Raw genomic sequence first — 16,336 nt, forward strand, 5'->3', positions numbered from 1 at the left:
GCAATTTCAATGAGTCAATTACAAAGAAAGAAAGTGAAATGCAGAGCCTAATTCAGGTTGTTGAGGACCACAGAAAGCGTGTTTTACACGCTCGAAATAGAACTTTGAAAAATTAACAACTTCGTTAATAACCTTATTTTTGCTGTTTAAAATTAACAGCAACTGCATATTTAGAGATATCTCACTTATTTTGAAGTCAATAAATGGTAATTTTGGTAATAGCTATTTGCAAGTTTAGTAACAATAATACATAATTCCTTTTGTAGGGCAAAAAGTACAATTTACTTTATAAGGATTGAATTTTTAAACCTCCAATATGTCTTGCATACGACATAATTATATGCATCCTATGGCACAACTTCGTGTCGCTTGAGCGACCCCGAAATATTATCCAATTGAGTTGATTTTTTGCAGTGAAATATACTTGTAGGAAAGGAACAATATTAGCAACTATGCGTAATTAAATTCGCAAAAAAGGACCACCCTCATATATATATATGAAAGTGAAAACCTGCTCTGTAGGTTAAAGGAGACGGATGATTATGAATGTATTGTTTGAATGAGAATGTGAGAAGTAAAGAATCTCGAGAAAACCCACGAACAAGACAAGGTACACCGCAAACTCACATGCTAGGATCAAACTAGGGACCCAGAGGAGAGTACTTTACCTTTGAGCCAGCACGATTTCAACCTGAAAGAAGAAAAACTGGCCATAATTTTGCAGAAGATATGGGTGAAAAATTCATGTACAAATTATGTATCACTAGTTGATTTACTGGGTGACAAGAAATAACCCGTACAAAGTTTCGCGTATAATGCCAGGAATGTAGTTTCCTGTAGCCAGATAAGTGTTGTTTTGTTGGATACTTGTGTACCTGTATATGCCTTTTCAACTTCCTAATGAGGAATTTATTTTTTGTTTCACGATGTCATTTAAACGCAGGGCAGTGTTGGAACTGTTTTGTCAAGGAAAGCTTCAAGGTGAAATTGTTCGTTTGCTTGGTGTTCTAAAAACGACAGTCTCAGACACAGTTCGGCGATTCCAGGAGCTCGGCCATGAAGGTGATCGTCCAGGAAGAGGAGGAAAGAGCACTGTCAACACGTCCAAGAACTGCATGATCATGAAAATCAAGTGCAACGATATCAGAGGGTTTCCATGAGAAAAATCGCTCGTAATACCGGGATCAACCGTGAATTGGTGCGGCAAATGGCTAAAAGGGGCTCAACCTCAAGACGCTCAAGCTCCAGAAAGTTCAGATACTCTCTGACGAAAACAAGCGCGTGTGACTATAACGATGTCATCTTCTCAAGCACTGGGCTGCAGGTGAGCGATGAGAGTGAATTTCCTTCACCGACGAGAAGCTGTTCACCGTCGAGCAGGCGCACAACCACCAACATGACAAGACTTGGTCCGCAGAGGCTTCTGGCACCTAGCCATCGTCGAACACCGTCAAAATTCGCAGTCGTCACGGTCTAGGGCGGAATTTGCGCAAGTGGCAAGACCGCCCTGGTGTACGTAGATCAAGGGGTCAACACGACGTGTACTGCCACGACTTTTTCGAAACCCTGGTACTTCCGTGGGTCAAACGGCACTTCGGTGATACGGAATGGACTTTCCAACAGGACTCTGCTCCGGGACACAGGGCGAAAAGGCCGCAAGACTGGTGAAGAACCCTTTTTCCGAGCTTTATCTCGTCTGCAGAATAGCCGCCCTATTCCTGGATCTCAACCCAATGGACTACCGTCTATAGTCGATTTTGGAGACCAGGGTATGCACTACACGTCACAAAACTATGGAGTTGCCGAAGCAATTGCTGCGTCGTGAGTAGAACCGATTGTCGCCCGAGGACTTGTGGTCAATCGCCGAACATTTCTAAGCACGTTTGGATGTCTGAACTGCTGCCAAAGGCAGCCACTTAGAAACCGGCTGAACATATTGTTCCTAAATACCCATGATCTTTGTATTTCGTGTTGTTTTACTAAATGCTTTCGGTTTAACAAATGCATGGTAAAAACATTCGTACGTGTTATTTCTTGTCACTCTGTATTGAAATGAAAACATTGTTTAACAATGTTTCTTTGATATTTAATATTTTCCTTAACAAGTTTTATGAAATATAAATTTTTTAAAACTTTTTTCTTTTTCTTTTTTTTTTTTTTTTTTACAAATTTGAACAGTAATTTCAGTTTAGTGGTTTGCCATCATAAGTTTCTTTCTTTTGCTGTTTATGAATGCTTAAGAGTATTTGAAGGAAGTTAATTTTTATTACCTTTCATAATTGCAGCGTAAAGATGTTCTCAGAACAATAAGAAATTATTTGCCAGAGCGTAATCTGTTAACTTGCAAACCTTTGTTCTAGCAATTGCTACGTAAGTGGAAATCCTTGAACGGCATGGAAACACGCCGCATTCGTGTATACTCGTTGTGTTGTGTTGTGTCTGGTACAGAAGTTCCATGTAATCGTTGCAACGAAACTTATATATACTTATGTGTAGTTAGGAAGAAAATATTACACACGATGATTCGAGTGGGAATAACAAATGTGACAATATCAAGTTATTGAAATACGCGTCCCATACAATAGTGTAATTTGTAGTGATATCATGAGGATGAGTCTGATATTCGTCTTCTTCACTTTTTGTGGACTTGTATATTACGTTGAGGTAATGTGCTTTTAACAATTAGCAACGTTTAAGTCTGTACTTGCAAAATGTTTTCTAATTAAAAGTAGTATTTCGTATTTCATAAATACATTTCATGTAAACTTTTCAATATTAAAATTACTCCTAGAAATTTCGTGAAATTCCACTTTATCTTTTTGATTTTAGCAAATGTTTAGGACTTCCGTTCATATTTCTACAAACATTTGATACGAGATTTTGAATTCAGTGAGACTTGAATTGAGGGCCCTTTTCCTAAATCAGTCGTGAGTACTTGAAAACTTCTCAATTCAAAGTTTACAATGGCACATAATCGAATCCTTGCCTTGTGAGTTCTGACTTGATTTTACACAATGTCAGATGCCAATGTTCACACTACTATTCATCTTGGCCATGTAATTCGCTAAGTTGTACCGTACTTAAATTTTTAAAACGTCCACGCAAATTAAAGAATTTTTTACTGTATGTTTCTCCATTATATTGTCATCATCATTATCATAAGCGCGAAGATGCACGAGCGGCAAAATGCTGCAGCGGCAATCGCCCGCAGTGGTACTTGGGATAATATATCGAACTTTTTGGGCATCTGAATTGGGCGTCCGGGCGCCAAGGTCAACGACCTAGGGGTACCTAGGACCACGCCTTCTATATTTTGGCAGAGGTACATTGACCCACCCCCTAAATTTAGTCAAGTACCTAGAATCATTCAATTAAATATTAAAAATTGCCAAGTCTAAAAATTTGGTATGGTAGCCTAGCACCAGGGTATGTGCCCTATAAGTTTTGGAGGACCATCTTGTTCCCTTTCATGGGTAAAAAAAAATGTTAAAAAATCAAATTCCGGAGGTTTTAAAACCCAATTTATCAACTTTAACGAAGTCTTATTACCTTATATGATTATATGGGTGTGTACAGGGGTCTATTCCCTTTCATAAGACGTGGACATATTGGTGCTCTCATTTGAAAATTTGGGAGAGGTGCATTGGCCCACCCCTTAAATTTTGGAAATAGCCAAATTTTAAAAAAATGGCGTAGTAGTATAGGACAATAATAAATAACACTATAATTTTGGGTGGTCCATATCGTTCTATTTCATGGGTTACATATTGTCAAAATTCAAATTTTGGAGGTCATTGACCCATATTATACCCTTTGATGAGGTCTTATTACCCTATATGATATATAGGTGTGTATAGGGGTCTATTTCCTTTCATAAGACATGGGTAGTTGCTGCACTACTTTGAAAATTTAGGAGGGCATCTAAGATCATCCCTTGAATTTGGGAATGATCAAAAACAACAATTGGTAAAGGTTCACTAGGACCTATTGTAAATTTGGGTGGTCCATCTCGTTCCCTTTCAAGGTTAAAAATTAATACGACCACGTGTTCGGTTATCATCTCAATTTATTCCCTTTGATGTGGCTTTATTGAGAGGAGTACTTAGAACCATTCCTTTAATTTGAGAACTGTTAAAAGGTGAAATTAGGTAATGTTCTTTAGGACCCAAATATACATTCCTATATATTTCATCAGTCTTGATTATCCCCAACCTATGGGCAAAAAAATACCAAAATATAAACTTAAGAAATACGTTGTATCACGTAGAAGGTGATCAATTCATATTTTGGACCTTGATGAGGTTTAACACCTTATATGAGGCGTTGGATGGCAATGTGGCGTAACTCAGTTTTGAGACATTATGAGATGTTGAGTCTTTCATTAGAATCGATAGAGAAAAAGCGAACAAAATTGGTTCTTTGTGCTATCATCTTTGGCCTATGGCCTGGTCTTTTAATTCTGAGATAAGCAACTTTGCCATCCAATAGGTTATAGTTTGAAATTCAAGGAAATGGCCTTTAAAAAAAAAGTGAGTTACGCCACTTTGCCATTCAACGCTTCATATATGTATGTGGTTGTGTACAGGATTCAGTTACTTTTGTAGGACATGTATACTTCAATGCTCCCTTTTCAAATTTTGTTACGGTACATAGGACCACTCCTTAAATTTGGAAGATACCAAAAATCAAAATTCTTAACGTCCTTTCACATTATTCGGCGGTTTGTCGGATCCGTGTCCGGCGAATTGACGGACAAGGTAGAAAGACATTGCAAGCAATGAAGCTCTTCACATATGTGCGGCGGTCACGGGACATTTATCCGCCGAGCAAAAAAAGCCGGATCTCCCTGCTAGAATCCAGCGCGGCAGATCGCCGTATATAACCAAGCGGGACATTACAAGCAATGAAGCTCTTCACATATACGCGGCAAACTGCCGGATGGGTGTTGGGGGAGGAAGCAAGTGTTGCCAGGAAAGAGTAGAGAGTGGCTGCGATAATATGGATGCGTGTGCTTTACGTATATACAGTATATATATGTGTGTGGAGTGTGTTTGTGTATGTGGTTATGTTCTAACCCAGTACACCTGGAGTAATTTTAACCAAACTTGTTATATACAATATTTGGGAAAAGATGACATGTGAAAATAATCGAAAACGACCGATACTACCGGAGTGTCGAATCCATAGGCCGTTGATTAAAGAGCCCAAATCAATATATTTTTTTTTCTTGTAATAGAAGATTGGGAGAAATAAATGTCCGGGTAGCACTGGACAAATGAGCTTGTAATTCTATAAATTTGTGGTGCCCCAAAATTCAAATATACACTATCAAATATTTCAGCAATATTATATATTTAGTAATAATACCTTTATGTACTTTCGCAAAGCAAGAGAGAATTCATGATGTGATATCTGATAAATATACCGTACCTTATATATATTATAATTATCTTTAACACTTCTATGGTTGTAATTTCTTGAATAGTTCTTTGAATACAGGGACTAGAGCAGTGCTTAAAAGAGACTTGAGTCAATAGTCGGAACGCTTAAAATAAAAGAATAAACCCGAAATACTATAATAATAATAATAATAATAATAATAATAATAATAATAATAATAATAATAATAATAATAATAATAATAATAATAATTAATGCCTACAGATTAGCCTTGGGCTCAGTGGTTGTGTTGACTTGGGATTCTAGCAGTGGCGGATCTAGCCCGGGGCCGGGGGGCCTAGGCCCCCAGTTTTCAGGATGACGAAAATAATTTAAGCTATTATTTATATATTTTTTGAAAATTTATAGTAAACTCATGATATATTTCTCATAGTCTGGGATCTGGCAGCCTCCCAGTTTTTACCTTCTAGATCCGCCAATGAATTCTGGGATAGATCTCAACCCCGACTATCCTGAAAGAACTTTATCCTGGTTTTCCCAGTCACAACAGGTGAATACCGGGATCTATTTTAAATATCCGGAACCTGGCCGCTATTTTGCTCAAGTCTATCGATTGTGGAAACAGTATAGAAAAATCTCCTTCAAGTTACCACTTCTCTAAAAAAGGGTAAACCCATAGTGTATCTGACTCTTTTTTTCTGTCCATCTTAACAAGACGAGTAGAAGACACTTTTTGCATCTGTCAGTTGCAACCACCACAATACGACAAGTGTCACAAAGTTTTGTTTCTTCAGTTGCACAACAACCCTGCTCAGATATTTTTCATCTATGGCAAAACGCCGAATAATATGAAAGGGTACACTTTTCTTCCGGCAAACTGCCGGAAACGGATCCGGCAAATCGCGAATAATGTGAAAGAAGCTTTAAACGTTTCTAGACCTCAATGTAAATTTGGGTGGTTCTGCTTATTTCCTTCTAAGGGTAATTAAAAATTCAAATTGCAGGTAATTGACCTAATTAATTTTCTTAGATGACACCTAATTACAACACATGATTATATGGTTAAGTATATTGTTAATTCTAAGACTTAGGTATATTGATGCACTTTTCTTAAAAAGTTTGGGAGAGGTATCTCCATACGAAATAATAATATTAATTTTAGTCCAATTCATAGTCTAAAATTATTGATGAAAAGATATCTTTACTGAAATCTGATTGGTTGATTTTTACCTTGAGCTTTAAATTATGAACTTGAAATCTGATGGTTGACCTTAACAATTTCACACTTTGAATCTTAGAATTGTAGTTATGATTCATAGTCTAAGGTCAAAATTTTAACATAATACCCGATAAATCATTGATATACAACAACACTTTGAACTTAAGTCACAACTCACAGTCTAAGGTGGTGCAATCTGATTGGTTAATCATTGAAAAGTTAGTCTTGATGCAATCTGATTGGTTGATCACTATTTTTGGTGCAATTTGATTGGTTGGTCACTTTCAAATCTTTGCTGCATACATTTTAAAAATTTTTCCTGAACATTTTTCGATTACTGTTTATATTTTTCGGTTTAATTTTTTTAGATTAATTATTTTGTTCATAAGTTTGCTTTGAAAATTTTAGTTTTACAAATTTTAGACTGAACATTTTCCTTCAACGTTTTTTGCACTCACTGATAAATGTGAACAAAGAATTGTAAACCGTTTATTTGTTAATCGAATAGTTAAAACCGGACACACTTTGACGGTTAACCGTGAAACTTGATGTGCAATCTGATTTGCTGATCACTGTTTGATTTAAAATTTGTTGTAGAAAAAAATTGGTTTATAAGACGTGAATATCTTGGTGCACTCCTTAGAAAATTTGGGAGGGGTGCATTGGCGCATCTCCAAATTTTGGAAATTGATTAATTTAAAAATTTGGTATAGTAGTATAGGACCCTAATAAGTAACACTATAATTTTCGGTGATCAATCTCGTTCCCTTTCATGGGTAAAATATTGCCAAAATTCAAATTTTGGAAGTTATTGACCCAATTTATTCCCTTTAGTTATAGGATTATATAAGTGTGTACAGGAGTTTATTTCCTTTCAAGACACAAAGGTATATTGATGCACTACTTTGAAAATTTACGAGGGTACCTAGGACCACCCTTTAAATATGGGAATGATCAACAATAATAATTGATAAAGGTTCTCTAGGACCCATTGTAAATTTGGGTGGTCCAACTCGTTTTCTTTCAAGGTTAAAAATTAGTACGACCACATGTTCGGTTATTAACCTAATTTATTCCATTTAATGAGGTCTTATTACATTCCATGATTATATGAATAAGAACAGGGTCCTGGATATATATATACATTGGAGGACCTTTCTTAAATTTTGGGAATGGTACATCGACTCACTCCTTAAATTTGGGAATTGCTAAAAGGGAAAATTTGGTATGATATATTGTAATTTGGGTGGTCCATTTCGTTCCCTTGCCAAATATTAGTATGGTCACGTGTTCGTTTATTAGCCTTTCTTTTGATGAGACCTTATTACCTTAGATGGTTATACGGATCAGTATAGGGTTACATTGATACTACCATCTTAAATTTTTGAGAAGAGTACTTAGGATCACCCCTTAATTTCGGAATTGTCAGAAAACAAATATTCTTTACGATCAAAATATAAATTTTTATTTAAAAATATGTAATTTAAAAATTTTGGTCTGAAAATTTTGTTCAAAAATTTTGGATAATATTTGTTAGATTAAATTTTTTTGTTCATAAGTTAACTTGAAAATTTTGGTTTTACAAATTTTAGTTTGAACATTTTCATTCCAAGTTTTTGGTATTCAGTGGTAAATGTAATCAAATAATTGAAAACTGTTTATTTGTTAATCGAGTAAGTAAAATCCAGATGAAGTTTGACATTTAAGCGTGAAACTTGATGTGTAATCTGATTGGTTGATCAGTTTGATTTAAAATTTGTTTAAAAACTTGATTTTAAAAATTTGTTTGAAGAATTTTATAAAATTTTTGAAAATTTTGAACTTTAGTTTCAAAATTTTGTTTTGAATTTATTTTGAAAATTGTTTGAAAAATTTTTACTTTCATGATTTTTACTTGAAATAATTTAGTTTCAAAATATTGTTTTGATTTTTTAGTTTGAAAATTTTTGGTTTCAAAAGTTTTTGAAATTTTTATTTTGAAAGTTGTTCCATTTATTGAAAACAAAGTTTTTGTTTAAATGTCACGAACTTTGTTGAAAATTTCCACCAGACTCATAACAACTGTCTTATAAAACATTGACCAGCGGTGGTCCTAGGAACTCCCACACAATTTAAAAGTTACTCAATGTACCCTATTCGTATCAAAGAAAATGGACCCATACTCCCCAAGGCAATAAAGACTCATCAAAGGTCAATCGTCGACCATGTGTCCGTACTAATATTTGACACCCATAAAGGGAACAAAATGGATTACCAAAATTCACAAAAGGGTCCCACCTAATTTTTGTTTGCACAATTACCAAATTTAGAGGGTGGTTCTCTATACCCCAGCCAAGGAAACTTCAATGTACTCATGTTTCATGAAAGGGAGTGGACCTGGTACAGACCAATATAAAGGAATACGATCTCATCAAAGGGAATAAATTGAGTTAATAACCTGGGAAATTTGATTTTTTGGCAATTTTTAAGCTATGAAAAGGAAAGAGATGGACCACCCAAAATTATCGTGGAGTGTATTATGGTCTTATATTACTATACCAATTTTTTAAATTGGGCAATTTCCACAACTGAAGGGGTAGGCCAACATACCCATCCCAAAATTTTCAAAGGGGTGCACAAGTACCCGTGTCCTATAAAAGGTATGAACCATTCGACACACCCCTATAATCATATAAAGTAATAAAACCCCATCAAAGGGAATAACGACTCAGTAACCTCTGAAATTTACATATTTGGCAACTTTTCAACCATAAATGGTAACGAGATGGATCACCCAAATTTATAGTGATACATATTAGGGTCCTATACTACTATACCAAATTTTAAAATTTGGCAATTTACAAAATTTAAAGGGTGGGTCAATGTACCCCTCCCAAATTTTAAGAGAGGTGCGCCAATATACCTAAGCTTTATGAAAGGAAATAGACCCTACACATATATATAATAATAAAAGGTAATAAGGACCTCATCAAAGGGAATAAATTGGGTCAATAACAGAACACGTGGTCGTGCTAATTTTTTAAAATTATTTACCCATGAAATGGAACAAAATGAACCACCCAAATTTATAGTGATACACGTTAGGTTTCTATAATACTACATCGAATTTTTAAATTTGGCACTTTAAAAAATTCAAAGGGTAGGCCAATGTACCTCTTCCAAATTTACAAAGGAGTGCATCAATATGTCCAGGTCTTATGAAAGAGAATCGATCCCTGTACACACCCATGTAATCATATAAAGTAATAAGACCTTATTAAAAGGAATCAATAGGGTCAATAACCGAACACGTGGTCGTATTAAAATTTGGAAATTTTTTACCCATGAAAAGAAACAAGATAGATCATCCAAATATATAGTTGTATTTATTAGGGTTCTATACTTCAAAACATTTTTTTTAATTTGGCAATTTCCAAAATTTACGGGGTGGACCAATGTATTCCTCCCAACTTTTCAAAGGAGTGCAGCAATGTACATATGTCTTATGAAAGGGAATGAACTCCTGTACACTTCTATATAATCGTATAAGCTAATAAAAACCTCATTAAAGGGAATAAATAGGATCAATAAATGACCTCATTGCAAACAGGTGGTTGCACTAATTTTTGGCATTTTTTTAACCATGAAAGAGAACGAGATAGACCACTCAAACTTATAGTGATATGTATGAGGATCTTGTATTACCATACGAAAATCTTAAATTCGGCAATTCACAAAATTTAAGGGGTGGGCCAATAAACCTCTCCCAAATCTTCAAAGGGGTGCACCAATGTACTTATGCCTTATGAAAGGAAATGAACTCCTGTACACATCTATACAATCATATAAGATCATAAAGACTTCATCAAAGGGAATAAATGGGGTCAATAACCGACCTCGTTGCAAACACGTAGTTGTATTAACTTTGGCAATTTGTTACCCATGAAAGGGAACAAGATATACCCCATTAACTTACAGAAGGAAATATCCTGGTCCTGGGCTGCCAAACCAAATTTTTAACTTTGAAAATTTCCAAAATTTAAGGGCTGGTAATACATACTCCTGCCAAACTTTAGGGACTGGGCCAAGGTACCCCTGCCGAAATTTAGAGGCGGTGGTCCTATGCACCTCTGACTATGACCCCTGGGCAGGGACCAGGTACCCAGTGGCACAGAGGGCTCAAACTCCAAAGTTAGATCAGGTCATGCCATTAATACTACTGTCAGCGATTAAATTCAGTCAGTAAAGACAAAACATGCTACATTTAGTGAACGATTAATGAGAAGACGAAATGGTCAGTAACGATGCACTGCAGTGAAGAACTATATATGAAGCATATGGCACATATTGGCCTACCGACCTTCGTGTTTAGAACTTTAAAGTAATATTCAAAACGGCCGTCTCTAACATGGCAGCCATGATCATAACTTGTGTCTTGAGGTTGCAAGATACCTCAAATATCGCTTAGTGTTAGGAATTTTGGCATACGCTGTACGCTGAACCTCCTCCCTAAGTGCACTAATTCCATTACTTGGGGTCCATGTAATTTGCAGTTGTGAGAACGCCTGGACAGATGCAACCCAACTTACACGTAACTTTTCTCGGTACTGACAGCAGTTGGTAGCACTGAGTCAGGTCTTTATGCAAGTAAAATTGTGAATAGATGACGCACGAAACATTTCTCCATTCTGAGATCAATCTCACTGGTTCAGACCGTGTTGTCCAATGAACATCATACGATAATCTCAATATTGCTGTGTATGTAATATATGTATTATTTCATTATATACTGTATGTTCAAAGAAATAAAAACACTGATCACACATGAATCAGAAAGTGCTTTAAAGTAGACGGAAATATCAAATCTAGAACAACTGCTGGAAATAAGTTTGTAAATGACTGTATCTTTCTCCAATTCTCCTTACTCCAACATGTTTTTCTTTCTAGAGAAGAGAAGATTTTGCTTGTCACACTGAGTATGCATTGAAATTGAAATTGAAAGAGGAACACCTGAAAAAGTTTCAGTCTGCCCGGTATTCGAACCTGGGACTACCGAATAGAAGTTCAATTTGCTAACCACTCACCTACCGCTCCACTTCATATTCCATCGAAACTAATACCTAGTTAAAATCGTTTCATGGAAAAATATAAACAAGATACTAATGCTTGTGTGAGTTTCTTAATGACTTACTCGATATTTGCTTGTTTAACTCAAAAACAAGTTATATAGACCTTCCTCAATGAGGAAAATATCACGAAATGTTCTTCAAGTTGAGAATAAGTCGGTTATAGGGATGGTCCCGATTTACATTACATTTCTTCTTTACCATAACTTCTAATTTCCAAAGAAGAAAAGATGACAGAAATTATTTCACATTCTTGGAATTGTATCAACACGTGTAGAAATATACAGTCAGTGGCGGCGATTGGACGTTAAAAGTGGGGGGGCAAGATATGATCTGAATATTTGTATATCAGTGTTAGTTTTCCTGGTTGTTTCTAACAATTTGTCTGGCGAAAGGTTGTATAACTAATAGGATACTATCTTTTTCAGTCAAAATACCGTATATCGTGTTTCATATTTAATAAAGTAAATTCACAAGAGCAATGCGCATTAGGTACTAAACCTTCATTCCTTGCTCATGAACATCATTAAATTCTGTCTGGAAAATTGTGTGATCAGATTACTTAATAACATATTTGCAAAACAAATAAATAGAAAGGATAATATTAATCATACTAAGGAATAATGAGGCTTGTTTTGTAGAAGTTATATTGAAACTGGGGATTAATAAACAACTTACATTTTTAGTTCCACACTTGCCATTAAATGTGTCATTACTTTTAGAAAATGAAAGACAGTAAATACTACAAGCATATGCTACGACACAATTGTAATATTAATTTCTTTGGATTGCAATTAAAACGCAATTCCTGCAGCTGTCTTAACTCCACGGGAAGACAAATAACCAATACCCACTTACGCAACGACAAATATTATATGGTACAACTTTTTCTATGAACCAGTAATATATGCAAAAACTTTCCACTTCCAAATTAAACTATATACATTAACCAGTTTAGATTATGGCTCTATAAAGGTAAATTATTGAATTTCAGTCAATCAGCTACAGCATCATCCCTATTTATCCTAGGATCATGGTTAGTACCTCATTCTCTTCAGAATAGAACAACCTTTCAAACGGTTCCATTTACGTTTTCCTATCGTGTCCCTAAGGCGGGAAATTTTCAGGGAAACATGAATTTTTCTTATTTTTTCAAACTTTGATCCCCTCTGAACCCACTATGTTAACACAGATCTCAAAATCAACTGAAAAATAAGAAAGGGGTGTACTAAATGTGTATATATAAAAAAGCTTCTATCTTGAAACTTAAGTGCGGGAAAATGTTTACCAATGAGCTAAGAACATTCCCACAATGCCCCAGATGTAATATAAAATTTTCCTGAGACATCCCTATTTATCCTAGGATCATTGTACGTACATCATTCTCTTCAAAATAGAACATACTTTTAAACGGTACCACTCACATGTCTCCATCTTGTACCTGAGGTTGGAAAATCATGAAAAAATGGATTATTTGTTTAAAAAATATTTCTTCTTTGTACTTTTTTTGCCCCTCTCTACCCCCTGTTTTAACGCAGAGATCTAAAACAAATCTGAAAAATACTAAAGGGTGTAGTAAATGTGTGTGCAAAATTTCAATCTTCTAGGTAGAAAAGTAAGCCCGCAAAAAGTAATAAAATAATCATAACAAAAAATGTTTTTTTTAAGTTTTGACGTAATCACACTACATCTCGACGCAGAAAGGCGTGAAAACGTATGTAAGGTGTTCTACAATGCCTCCAGTCTATATATCTCTATAATACTCCAGATTTTAGTATAAGAAAAGATCTCAGGTAAAAATTCCCTGAGACATCTCTATTTATAATAGGATCATGTTTCGTACATCATTCTTTTTAGAACAGAACATTCTTTCAAACGGTACCACTTACATGTCTCCATCATGTATCTGAGGAGGGAAAATCACGAAAAAAGGGATCTTTGTTAAATTACTTTTTTACCTTTTTGCCCCTCTGGACCACCCCGTTTTATCGCAGAAATCTGAAAAGGATGTGGAAAATATTAAGAAGTGCACTGAATGTGTGTGCAAAATTTCAATCTTCTAGGTGCAAAATTAAGCCCTGCAAAAGTAATAAAAAAGTCATAACAATTTTTTTTTAAAGTTTTGACGTAGTCACACTACATCTCGACGCAGAAAGGCGTGAAAGCATATGTAACGTGTTCTACAATGCCTCCAGTCTTGAGAAAGAAACAGAAGTAGAAAGCTTTTTTGGTAATTTTTAAATCGAATAATGAAGATCCTAGCCTATCACAGAAAAATAGATGATATAATTTAAAAGAGTTAAGTGGTCACTTTTAAAAAGTGGGGGGGCAACTGCCCCCTCTTGCCCCCCCTAATCGCCGCCCATGTATACAGTTCAATGTTTTTTCCATAAATACTAGTTTATTTTCTTATACTCATATGAGGAATTTGTGACAAATTGAGCCGGTGGCACTAGCCGAGTCATCTCGGGCGTTCGGCTTCAGATGATGAGGCGCAATCCACTAGGAAGTTCGAATTCCTCTGAAGAGCAAGGTCGAAATTTTAACTGTCCTCAGTATTTCTATGTACGTCTTCCTGTAGTGTTTGGAATACGTCGAAAGGACATGAGGTGCCAGTGGCGAACAATACTTCGGTTGGGGCGACTTTTTTTTAAATTGTGAAAGCAGGGAACACCCATTGCAGCTACCTGGGTTCAAATCCTGTCGTGGCAATTATTAATTTTTCTGTATGGGAAGGTAATGTTTATGTAACTGGTGTTGTAATTTTGTTATTCCTTTATTATTATTATTATTATTATTATTATTATTATTATTATTATTATTATTATTATTATTATTATTATTATTATTATTACCACAGAAGGAAAGAAAAAGTAACATAGTCGAAGGTATTAATAGGAACAGAAAAGATATACAGTAGGTCAGATTGTATCTTAGGTTTACACATGAACGCAATAATATTATTACGTTTATGGATTTACAGGTAGAATTATTATTTTATGACAACAAGAAATGGAATATAAATATTTGTTAGCTGATAACTGTAATGCATTTTATTTCGCCCTTCTTGTAGGTAGAAAGGTGAGGTGACATCTTCGATAGGATCATTCCCGTTACTAGAGTTCTAAGTTCTATCATTATTTGTGCACGGCTAGGAACAATTCCTTGGAATTCATTTTTTGCCTATACTACAGTAGTATATGTGTTTACTGACGTGTTTAGCCCTTATGTATTTCTTAATTGCCACAGACGGAATCGAACCCGCGACCCCCACATTATGAAACTAACGCTTAAGCCACTACCCTAAAACATCATTGTTCTGGGAGAAGAAAAAACTGAATGTGGAGTGAGTTCAGTAATTACACATTTTTAGGATTCCAATGAAATGATTCTGAAACATTCTGATTTCAGTCATGATAAAATACAGGGTGTCCAAACTACAATGCAACCCGGAGTTTGGGATAGAACATTTGAACCTGAAGCCATACACGAATAATGGTTATACCGAAATGAAGCCTTGTTCATGCTTATATTTTTTAACTAGGAAGCAATGATTGAAGTACACTAGGAACCACACAGTGTTGCCAGATGTAACCGAAGGTGTAAATAAATTTTTTCGCAAAACATGTAAATTGACTGATAACTCATACGTATGGATGTTCTGTCGCTAATTTTCAGTTTGTTTAGTTGAAGTAGCTTGCGAACTATGGAGTAGAGAAAAGAACTTTTCATTTCCGCCGATAACTAATCGGATGAGGCCTCTGTAAGGGGAAGCTAGGGAAATCGTAGTTTTCATAAATTAACACTTCGAATTCGCAACTTTGCTGATGTTTCAGTGCATCAAAAGATGTGTTAAGGATCTGTCTACATTATGCAATTTATGAAAACAATAAAAAAAAACTTTGGAATTATCATGATAAAACGTTTACTTATATGCACCCGGCAACACTGCTACTATCAGAAATGAGTTACCACCTCAACAGTAGATGCTGGGAGTGTCCCCTGTTTTGACTCAAACACTGGTTCATACGATTCACCAGGTTCGCTGCAACTTTAAGAAGATTAGAAGTGTTAATGCTCTCATTGGCAGTGCCTATGTTCGTTTCTAGGTCTTAAATAGTTCGAGAATTGTTTTTGTATACCTCTTGCTTTAAATAGCCCTTAGAGATGAATAGCTATGTTGCCGGGTGTATATAAGTAAAAATTTTATCATGATAATTTCAAAGTATGTTTTTATTGTTTCCAGGAATTGCATAATGTACAGACCTTTCGATGCACTGAAACATCAACAGGGTTGCCAATTTGGAGTATTAATTTATGAAAATTACGATTTCCCTAGTTCCTTCTTACAGAGGTCTCATTCGATTAGTTATCGGTGGAAATGAAAAATATGTTTTTATGCTCATATTTTGCAAGCTACTCTAACTAAGCAAACTGAAAATTAATGACATAGCATCCATACCTATGAGTTATGAGTCAGTTTACATGTTTTGCAAAAAAATTGGTTTACACCTTCGGTTACATCTGGCAACACTGTGTGATTCGTTGTGTACTTCAATCGTTGCTTCCTAGTTAAAAATATATGCATGAACAAGGCTTCATTTTGGTATAA

General features: G+C 35.3%; 1 protein-coding gene across 1 annotated transcript in view; it reads left to right on the forward strand.

Moving 5' to 3' along the window:
• Window positions 1-2,411: 2,411 nt before the first annotated feature.
• Window positions 2,412-16,336, forward strand: part of LOC145693381 (gamma-interferon-inducible lysosomal thiol reductase-like protein) — a 400,077-nt gene continuing 386,152 nt past the window's right edge. The window contains exon 1 of the mRNA XM_081769329.1: window positions 2,412-2,664. Within this exon, the coding sequence (XP_081625455.1) occupies window positions 2,605-2,664 (60 nt within the window). The 5' untranslated portion in view covers window positions 2,412-2,604. The remainder of the gene's footprint in view (window positions 2,665-16,336) is intronic.

This window comes from Thermobia domestica, chromosome 8 (genome assembly GCF_964235325.1).
Source record: "Thermobia domestica chromosome 8, izTheDome1.hap1.1, whole genome shotgun sequence".
NCBI classification, from domain to species: domain Eukaryota; kingdom Metazoa; phylum Arthropoda; class Insecta; order Zygentoma; family Lepismatidae; genus Thermobia; species Thermobia domestica.